Here is a 10,649-nt window from a genome sequence, read left to right on the forward strand (position 1 = left end):
TGAGTAGCAAAATGTGTTGGTGTTGCTTTTCAAAGATTCAATTTGGAATGGAAAACGACTGAAACAAAATATTGTGGTTAATGTCTTCAAATGGCGCTAGGTGGTGTCGCAGTTTTGCGAAACGTTTAGTGATGGCGCTAGCTACCACCCCGTTTCACGCACACGGCGCGAATTTTGAAGCGGTTGCTTCAGTCGTTCAGTTGAAGCCATGGCGCTTAACCTACAAGCACCGGCGAAGGGGCCGCGCGTGTCGGAGGCTCAGAAGGAGACGGCGGTCGCCTTCATGGAAGCGCATCCCCAGCTGGCTATAAGATCCAGCGAGCTGGGGCCGCGCTTCACTGCTGGCGACCGCCGACGGCTGTGGCAGCAGCTAGCCGACCAGCTCAACACACAAGGCCCCGTCGTGAAAACCACGGAGCAGTGGCAAGAGTGGTGGCGGAAGCAGGTGTTCGAGGCCCGCCGCAACGCTGCCGCACTTGCCCAAGAACAAAGGTGAGTGACCGTCCAATGGCCTGGGCGATTTGTCCTTCGACATTGGCGTGTATTTTCAGAAGCACAGGAGGGGGGCGGCTACATGGCTTTCATGGCCGAGTCCTGGAGCTCACCGGGACGGTCCGCCTCCACGGCGTGACCGACCTCCCCTACCAAGAGGTAAGCACACTGCCGCCGTAATATCATGGGTTCCTGAATGGTGCCGGTTTAGAGTTTGCCATTATCTGTAAGTGCTACCTTTAGCAGAACGCGACACCGTTGGTGAACAGGAAAATAGCGTAGGAGAGAATGGAAAAGCAGGTAGGTTAATCAACTAGAATCTCAGTTGGCTGCGTTTTCGGGAAATGGGGGGGTTAAGTGATTAACACAGAATTAAAATGCATTCGCGGAAGTGCACGAGGACGGTAACATATGGGATCATTAAGCACTGAATAATTGCACAATATTTTCGCAAATTAGTACGAAAACTTGTAACATAGGCATTGTAACGAATAGCCACGCTTATGACATTTTCCAGCAGGCTGACGTCCCCACCTACGCGATGGAAGTCGTCGTCCAAGACGAGGCTGCGGGCGTGAGCACACGTAAGCATCAGAAGAATGAGTGTTTTAATTATCGCCAATTGTGTGTGCAGTTCGTAAACATTAATGTGTTTACTCTACAGCGGCAGAGGATCCACCGCGCGGCGCGGCGCCTGCCGAAAGGGTGGCCGCTGCACCTGGTAAGTTATTGATTCTCAAGCTGTTAAATAAAATGAGCTCTTGTATTTTACTGAACTAGCCCAATAAGCCATAACATGGCCATAGCCACTTTTATTCGTACCATAAAATGCAGTGCAACTGTAGAAAATGCTGTATGCTTTCAGTGTTGCAGCACCCTGTTCGGCCACCACGTCGACAGCGACCGCGACGGGTGGATACCTTGACGACGATGTCGTCGCAGTGCGCCCGCAGCCTGGAACAGGGCGATGAGGTGCTGCAGGTTCGTAGGCCCTTTGGTGTCATTTTACATGAAGGACATAAATATTCTTTATGCTTTGTTATAAGTAAATCATGAATCTGAAAAACAAATCAGCTTGGGATGTAAACAAGAAATATGCGTTGTATAGAGGGCTCGGTAACGTGTCTTGCCAACGATCAGCCGCCGGACGAAAAGTTGGTTAGCCCTGAAAAGGGCTGTTTGGTGGTGAGAGATGCATTAGAGTAGATGACGGAAGAGTAGTTCCAGCAGGTCTTTGTCTGTCCAAACGAAGAGGGCATAGCTTGTACGCGACGCTTGACACTGCCAAAGGATGCCATCAGGCCAGTGGCTCTTCAGCAGAGAGGGAATCGTTGTGCACGTTGCAATTCTTCACAACAGCAGCTTGCAGCCGTGAGCTGGTTGCGAGTAATCAGCAACTGATGCGAACAGTTCCACCATGATTATTCATTCCAGGTGCTGCGCAGAATCGAGGCCTCCACAACCCGCCTCGAGGCCTCCACAACCCGCCTCGCTGTCGCGGCAGAGCGGACGGCAGCAGCCCAGGAGGAGATCCTGGAGCAGGTGCGCGCCATAGCGCAGGACATACCTGAGCACCTGCAGCAAGCAAGAAATTAACTTATAATTTTATTCATTTGTTTCACCAGTTCCGTTTGTTTTGTTTATTTATTGTTTTTGGTTGAGAGGTGCAATGCGCGCACCCATTTTTTTCTGTTGTTTGAGTTTCCTTTGAGTAATAGAGGAGGATTTTTTGGTTGAGAGGTGCAATGCGCGCACCCATTTTTGTTCTGTTGTTTGAGTTTCCTTTGAGTAATAGAGGATTTTTTGGTTGAGAGGTGCAATGCGCGCACCCATTTTTGTTCTGTTGTTTGAGTTTCCTTTGTGTAATAGAGGATTTTTTGGTTGAGAGGTGCAATGCGCGCACCCATTTTTGTTCTGTTGTATTTGCCTCTTTCTATTTATGCTTATCCAGCTGCAATGCCAGCGTGCTTTCTTTATTTACACATTTCGAAGGCGCCTAGTCATTCACACTGGAATCGTTACAAATAGTTGTCGATTTCTGTGTATGGGTTTTGTACTGCGATATTTATATTGCTTCACTGTGTTGTAGCTTACTGCACTCATTATGAAGCGTTACCGCATAGTGTTTGCACTGTGATATTTTCATTTCGGCACAGTGAGGCTAAGGTGCAACGACTACAATGTCTTTTTTTCAGAGCACCAAACTAGTCACTCTTTAAGTTGCATAGTTTCACAAATGAAAATGACCATCATCATTGCACCACACCAGTGATTGGTTTCCTCTGGTCTTCGTTCCAAGGGAGTCATTGCAAGAATAACTTTCACGCATGACACTTTCTGGGTGCTGTGAGATTGTAGAGCCAATTATCCATGTTTTATGTAACATGTTTCATCACAGCTGGCAAGTGCACTCACCTTTTTACAATTATGATTCACCTGTTTAGCATTGCACTACAATTGCTGCCGAGAAATGAATGCTTCTAGTCAGTGACTCATAACACTGACAAGGGAATGGACATACCTTCTTGCAAGGTCACGTAAATGTAATTGCAAGTTTTACATGCCGTGGTGAAAACGAATTGTGTGATGCTGATGTTGTCACATGCTTCGCTACCTGAAGCATGTTGTACTACAAGGTTTGTGATGTACTTGTCATCATAGAGTGTGATAAAGTTGACCTAACTATTTTTTGCGCTTTTACGTTAATTTACATCTACCCATTTGGACATGATGTGACGAGTATAATGCTGTCATTACACTCGGCGTTACATTTTGTTTGTGTTTGAATCCGCATTCATTACGCGTTACTTGCTTGCCTCACCTGCGTATTCATGCTTGCACAGAAGTTTTGATACACCTAGCACAAGAGATGGCTAGCAAGCATATTGCCTCACTCCTACCAACGTACACTGAGCGTCAAAATGCACAGGATGCGGCGGTTGCGTTCATTCTGATGTGCTTTATGAACATTTTTCGCACCTTTTGCTGATGGTGACCATGAGTACAGAGTGCCAATCATATGCATTGCTTCCATCAAGTCTGTCATGACTATGATGGGTCAAGGGATGTTTTTATTTCATATTTCATGTGATATTTAAAGAAAAGGCTGCACTTTCACGTTGCTACCGCGTTTCATGTTCCACTAGGAAAGAAGTACTTTGTGATGTGCATATTGCATAAGACAATGCTAGCTTGGGAGCAGCAGCGAATGCAGTTCTTCACAGATGAATGGGCATGAAGCATTGCCTTACGACTGCTTCGCGAGTACTACTGTCAATAAGTGGCAGCCTTGGAGACTCTTGCATAGTGACGACGGTACAATTGTTTCCACGGCTGTGGCATTCTATTTAAAGGATTCTTTGTATAAGTGTACTTCATCATCATCATCCTGGTTACGCCCACTGCAGGGCAAAGCCTCTCCCATACTTCTCCAACTACCCTGGTCATGTAGTCCCTGCAAACTTCTTAATCTCATCCGCCCACCTAACTTTCTACCACCCCCTGCTACGCTTCCCTTCCCTTGGAATCCATTCCGTAACTCTTAATGACCATCGGTTATCTTCCCTCCTTATTACGTGTCCTGCCCATGCCCATTTCTTTTTCTTGATTTAAACTAAGATATCATTAACTCGTGGTTGTTCCCTCACCCAATCAGCTCTTTTATTATCCCTTAACATTACACCTATCATTCTTCTTTCCATAGCTCGTTGCGTCGTCCTCAATTTAAGTAGAACCCTTTCCGTAAGCCTCCAGGTTTCTGCCCCGTACGTGAGTACTGGTAAGACACAGCTCTTTTACACTTTTTGCTTGAGGGATAATGGCAACCTGCTGTTCATGATCTGAGAATGCCTGCCAAACGCGCCCCAAATTCTTCTGATTATTTCAGTCTCGTGATCTGGATCTGCAGTCACTACCTGTAGTCCCTTACCACTTCCAGTGCCTCACTACCTATCGTCAACTGCTGTTCTCTTCCGACACTGTTAAACATTACTTTAGTTTTCTGCAGATTAATTTTTAGATCCACCTTTCTGCTTTGCCTCTCCAGGTCAGTGAGCATGCGTTGCAGCTGCTCCCCTGAGTTACTAAGCAAGGCAATATCATCATCGAATCGCAAGTTACTAAGGTATTCTCCATTAACTCTTATCCCCAATTCTTCCCAATCCAGGTCTCTGAATACCTCCTGTAAACATGCTGTGAATAGCATTGGAGAGATCATATCTCCCTGCCTGACGCCCTTCTTTGTTGGGATTTTGTTGCTTTCTTTATGGAGGACTACGGTGGCTGTGGAGCCGCTATAGATATCTTTCAGTATTTTGACATACGGCTCGTCTACACCCTGATTCCGCAATGCCTCCATGACTGCTGAGGTTTCGACTGAATCAAACGCTTTCTCGTAATCAATGAAAGCTATATATAAAGGTTGGTTATATTCCGCACATTTTTCTATCACCTGATTGATAGTGTGAATATGGTCTATTGTTGAGTAGCCTTTACAGAATCCTGCCTGGTCCTTTGGTTGACGGAAGTCTAAGGTGTTCCTGATTTTATTTGCAATTACCTTAGTAAATACTTTGTAGGCAACGGACAGTAAGCTGATCGGTCTATAATTTTTCAAGTCTTTGGCGAAACGAAGTGTACTTCGTTTGTGTTTAAATTATCATCTGTCGGATGTGTGGATTGGGAACACTGACCATTCGTATGGAGGTGCACTTGTCGTGTATACAAATTTTTGAATGTATTTTCCGCTGTACAAACACACCCCTGTGATAGCCTAAGGGCACTGCACTTTGTATAAATAAATTATGTATTATGAAAACTCGCCATTCCTGTGTCCTTCAGAAAAGGTTGACAACTGCGCTGCGCTGCTGCCTTCCTCTGAGGAACACGTCTTGTGGTGCCAGCACCTGGATGTCTCCTGGCTCCTCTGGCTCCTCAGCTGGTGGCACTTCCCCACCATAATCGTCCAATGTCCAGTCGCCCGCGTCCAAGGCAATGTTATGGAGAGCAACGCATGCATAAATGATTCGCGCTGCTCTATCGGGGCTGTACAGCAGTGTCCGAAAGCGCTGCAAGCAGCGGAACTTGCTTTTCAACACCCCGATACATCTCTCCACAACATTGCGCATGGATGCGTGCTCCTGGTTGTAGTGGCCTTCAGAGCTGGTGCCGGCATGGCTGCCAGGTACTGGAACAAGCAGCCATGGCTCGAGAGGATATCCTGAGTCTCCTATTGCAGAAAGTGACAGTTGAGTGCTCTGCCCTAGTTAGGGGTACGCATTACGAATACTAACCAAGCAGATACTCGCCAGGCTGCAGTTGTGCGGCTAGGCGTGCACGCAGTGGGTTACGCTGCCACACCCAGGAGTCGTGGCACGAACCAGGGAACCGGGGGTCCACAACAAGAATGCGAAGTTCCGCGTTGCAAACCTGCAATGGGGAGCAATACAAAATAGCGCTGCAGATATGCTCGAAATCCGTTTTGCCATTCATATGCACAAAAGAATACACGTACGCTGGTACAAGTAGCAGACTGTTTCAGCCATAGGCGTGCACAGGGTCTTGCAATTGGGGGGGGGGGTGGCAATGCGCCACCCCCCCTTATGTGGACGGCTATGGTTCGCACTAATTGATAGCTAAATGAAAACTCGAGGCCCGATATTGCGCAAGAACCTCCATACGAGACGAAGCCAGCCCATGCAATGGTTGTAAGTACTTCCGTGTTCAAAATGCTTCCATCGTGTCTTCCCTACAGTGTATCCATTTCTGCTACGACTGCTGCCCATTTAAAACACAATTTTAGAACGGCAGATGGATTATCCACAACACATGGCACTCATCATTACTCCCGACATGTCACATTTCAACGAGCTCGTAAACAGTTCCCCGCATGTCCTCTTTTAATCGTTACATTACTTGTTATGCCAGCTTGGGCATTAAACCGAACAATTGCAACTATGGGCGAGTAAAAATGGCAACCACAGTTTGAAGTAAAACATTCCAACGGTACTTACGACCATGACGTTTAGGGCGTAATAACCCTTCCTCGACATGAAGCTCGCCGTGTCAGCCGGGCTGAGTCCCTCTGGCTTCATAATTGCCATCAATGTGCCATCGACGCACGCTAGCACGCCTGGAATGGCGCCGCGTCGCGCAAACGCCGCCTTTGCCTCATCCTTGGCAGCCGGTGTCAATGGAAAGTCCACCAACTTTCGCCGGGCAGACACGGAAATGATGGCCTCCGTCACCTCGTGAATGGTGCTGCTCACGGCCGACTGTGCCATGCCTACGTGTTCCTCGCGACCAACGCTCCTCTGGAAGCTTCCGGTGCCGAAGAATCGCAGCGCGCACAACACTTTCCTTTCTGTGGAAAGGCCACTGGCTCGCTGGCATCCAATGATAGGGTCAAGCTCGTCGCACAAGCTACGCACTGTTCGTTTGGACAGACGAAAATACTGCCGGAACTCTTCTTCCGTCAACTCTTCAAATGCATCATCTACCTCGGGTCGTCGTCTCTGCGCGACTGCACCAGCCGCACAGGCGACACGAAAAGGCACGGCAGAGAAAAACGCCATGTTCTCCAACTGTTGGGAGCGCGGAATCGGATTGAACCGGATACGAAAGATGCTAACTGTCCCAAGTACTTACGTTCTAATCCAATCCAAGCCGTCTGGTAGCCGTTCTAATCCGTTCTATCGCTCCGGACGGACTCTCCGTCCGTTCCGTGGCATTCGTCCGTTAGCAGACGACACGGAATGATTATGCGCAGCAAGACGTCACGGCTCACGTGACAATTGACGTCATGGCATTCGTCGCGGTTCAAATTGACCAATTGTGTGCGGCTTGATGGAACGGACCGCCTCCGTTCTATTTTGGAACGCGTACAAGATCGCGCCCCTGGAACCTGCGCGAGAGAGCATTTGTTACAACGCCGCTTTTCTGGCTTTTCTTCCAAGCCGTGCCAGCGGCTAGATGCATGTGAGCTCGGCTGTCCATTGCTGTCTTGCTGCGCAACCGTTTTGAAGAATTTGCTTGTAGTGCCTAAAGCATGCCATACTCACGCGAGCAGAAGACGAACATGGTCTTAGCCTCAGCGCTGGATTAAGGGGGGAGGGGTGGGGCGCTAAGGGGACCGCAGCCCAGGGCCTCACTTCGGACAGTAAGAGGAGGGGGCCCATTTATTCTAACCTGCTTAATATATGGAACCATGAGCAACGGAACTTCGAGCGACATGTATGAAGCGAGAAAACCAGAACGAGCAGAAGACCCCCCCCCCGCCTAACGTAACAGTATGCGTTTAGCCTGATCATTTGGGCAGAGCTTGTCGAGCTGCAAAAAATTGACTGGGGCTTAGCTAAGGTTAAGCCTGGATATCTCAAAGCGAAAAGGTTCGGTGATGCTTATGGTTTAGCTTATGGTTATGCTTTATGATTTAGCCTAGGGATATGCTTACGGTTTAACTTATGGATATACTTATGGTTTAAGTTATGCATATGCTTACGGTTTAGCTTATGGTTATGCTTTATGGTTTACCCTATGGTTATGCTTACGGTTTAACTTAGGTATATGCTTTGGTTAGGTTATGGTTATGCTATACGTGTGCCTTGTTACGCAAATTGCCTATCAATGATATATACCATAAGTTATGCAGGATTATTAAACATCTTTATTCATCATTGTTGGGCACATTGTCTTGCGATTTCTGTACAGCCATAAACACAGCTCTCTGCATCGGTAGTATCGCTCTCTTCTCCTTCCATGTTGAATGCGCGCGCCTATTCTCTTGCAAGCGGTTATATAGTTGGCCTCCGCGATAAACACGCGCTTGCGGGGAACATAGAGAAAGGAATACAACAAGAGCGGACACTCCCATAGAGCCCAGCGGCCGAATTGACTGCAGCGCACCAAGCCGTGGATGTTAAAACCTGAAGCCCACTTCCGGTTTCGGTTTTATGCGCGCGCGTTTTGAATACTAGCTGGTGCGCGTCCCGCCGGCTCCGGTTTTTTTTTTTTTTTTTTTGCTTTTGCAGCAAATATCAATTTATATATTTGTTCTTTATTTATTAAATATTTATTTGCAAATCATTTTATCAAGTAAAATTGATTGCGAACGATCTTCACAAGGCTCCATTGAATATGTGCCACGTGCAGTTTCATAAAGACGCAAGAAACCTTGTGAAATGAGGCAAAATTAACGTTTATTTTATTCTTTGTAAATGCTCGTCGCGGGCTTTTTGTGCATTCATCCAGCGTTGTGGCACCAGGTAAGCAGCAGTAGTTTCCGCAGGAAGCTCCACCAGACGACGTGAGCTGAAAAAATTACAAGCGTTATTTTGGTATTAGCATGTAAGAATAATGCCTGTAGAGGCGAAGCGTGCGAAAGTGGTCAGTGGGCGGCATTACAAACAAAAGCAGTTCGTATTTACACACACGGCGTACAAAATACCCGACTCATCCCTAGCAATACCGTACATACCAGAAACGTATTCTAATTCCAAGCATTCCCCTCTTCCCAATACTTATTTCCTGCACTTTAATAGCACGAATGCGCGGGCAACGGAGCGTTTCGCGAACTTGGCTACAACCGAGGCGATAGTACGCTACGAATACACAGAGGTGGCCACAACACAGGCTCTCAACCAGAGCATGCTGGACGCTCACAGAATTCCTTCCACTCGCACTCAAGACAAAATGCGTGGGTGCCGTTCAGAAGACAGAATTTTCGAGTTACTAGTTTCTGGCGTTTGAGCTCCTTGGCTTATCTCTTGTGCGTTGTGCAGGCGCAAGCAACGCACTCCCGTGTTATCACTCTTGACGATTGCTCGTCGCGTTTTCGACAAGCGTGGGTACCGAAAGAAGGCTTAAATTGTTGCGGGGACATAAAAATTGCCACAAGCTTGTCGCAGTAAGATTCAGTACGCGCCAAACTAACTGTCACCACGGCCGAGCTGCTTTTCGCTGCGTCACAACAGGCGCGGCGAGCAGTCCTCAAAACATAAGAGTATCGTAAATAATTTTCAACAATGTTGGTGGTCAGAGAAAGAAAAGCGCCATGAACTTGTCAGTGCATTAAAGCGCGAAACCGCGCACCACGGCCGAGCTGATTTTCGCTAGCCGAGTCACAGCGCCAGGCGCGCCCACTGCGCTCGAAAGGTAGCCTAAAAAGCAATGAAATTAGTTTAAATAATGATGGCAGTCAGAGAAAGCGCCAAAACTTGTCGCAGTAAAATTCAGTACACGCGAAACTGCGTCACAGCACCCTGCGCGACTAGCATGCCCAAAAACTACCGAAATTAGTTAAAATAATATTGGGGCTTATAGGAAGCGTTGCAAACATCTCCCAGTACGATTCTTTAATTCAAATTAACTGCTCCACGACGGCCACGCTGTTTTTCGTTAACTGCGTCACAAGACTAGCCTAGGTGCTAAGCAGTAAGCCTAATTGCTTGAAGTGCGTCGCAGACTGTCGAACAAAGTTTCTCACCTTGCCGTAGTCCAATAGTGCAGTGCTGCCATGTCGAAGTTCCGAATGAACGCAATAATTCGCCGGGAGGCAACCGAACCAGGCTAACTCCCAAAATAGAAAAACAGGCAGACGGGTGCCCGAACAGTCCGACGCTCAGATGCGCGGCCGGTCGCTCTCGCTTCGGCGGTGTGTCTGACGAATGACGCAAACATCTGGCTCGTCATTCGCCGGTTCGCCTGTCGCTAGGCAACGGAAGTAAACCGCAAAGCTTAATTTAATTTATACGTAGATATTTTTAATTTTTCCGGGAAAGAATAAAAAAATTAAACAATTTCTGTTTATGTCATTTCACATTCTTCTTTTTTTCGATGCTCGCGGCCCCAATTCGTCGATGTTAATACTATAGCGTGACGTGTTTTCTGTTTCCAATTTTCGCCGAGTGTCCGCTCTTGTTCAATCCCTTTCTCTATGCGGGGAATGTCAAACGATGACGCATAGCGCGCCGCAGTGGCGACCTGCGCCGCGCGTGAAGTTACGTGCGGCAGCGATGAAAGTTCAGGCGACGAAGTCGGCGGCGGCCACCTGCGCCGACTCCGAACACGCTTACGGAGCCAATTCCGACATACGGCTCGGCTCACGCGAAGCACGGTGTTGACTAGCGTAGTGAAGCTTTTCGCTTCGAAACAGGAATCCC

The 10,649-nt window shown here is 47.7% G+C and overlaps 1 protein-coding gene and 1 long non-coding RNA gene across 2 annotated transcripts; one reads left to right on the forward strand and one right to left on the reverse strand.

Annotated features, from left to right (window-relative positions):
* Positions 1 to 205: 205 nt before the first annotated feature.
* Positions 206 to 1,954, forward strand: LOC142574320 (uncharacterized). Its single transcript, XM_075683436.1, has 4 exons — positions 206 to 651; positions 1,010 to 1,076; positions 1,157 to 1,213; positions 1,358 to 1,954. Exons 1-4 carry the CDS (start codon positions 508 to 510, stop codon positions 1,546 to 1,548), a joined length of 459 nt encoding a protein of 152 aa, XP_075539551.1. The 5' UTR covers positions 206 to 507; the 3' UTR covers positions 1,549 to 1,954.
* A 6,708-nt stretch (positions 1,955 to 8,662) lies between these two features.
* Positions 8,663 to 10,045, reverse strand: LOC142574321 (uncharacterized). Its single transcript, XR_012826496.1, has 2 exons — positions 9,974 to 10,045; positions 8,663 to 8,799 (listed from the first exon to the last, which is right to left on the reverse strand). It is a non-coding gene; the product is annotated as an uncharacterized LOC142574321 (long non-coding RNA).
* Between the last annotated feature and the right edge of the window lie 604 nt (positions 10,046 to 10,649).

The sequence above is a fragment of the Dermacentor variabilis genome, chromosome 3, assembly GCF_050947875.1.
Source record: "Dermacentor variabilis isolate Ectoservices chromosome 3, ASM5094787v1, whole genome shotgun sequence".
NCBI classification, from domain to species: Eukaryota; Metazoa; Arthropoda; class Arachnida; order Ixodida; family Ixodidae; genus Dermacentor; species Dermacentor variabilis.

Bases quoted from the DNA above. Each gene is read 5' to 3' on its own strand.
- LOC142574320 (XM_075683436.1), top strand. From the start codon at position 508: ATGGCCTGGGCGATTTGTCCTTCGACATTGGCGTGTATTTTCAGAAGC. The intron at 1,077-1,156 runs GTAAGCATCAGA...TTTACTCTACAG, and splicing joins GGCTGCGGGCGTGAGCACAC to CGGCAGAGGATCCACCGCGC. The intron at 1,214-1,357 runs GTAAGTTATTGA...GTATGCTTTCAG, and splicing joins AAGGGTGGCCGCTGCACCTG to TGTTGCAGCACCCTGTTCGG.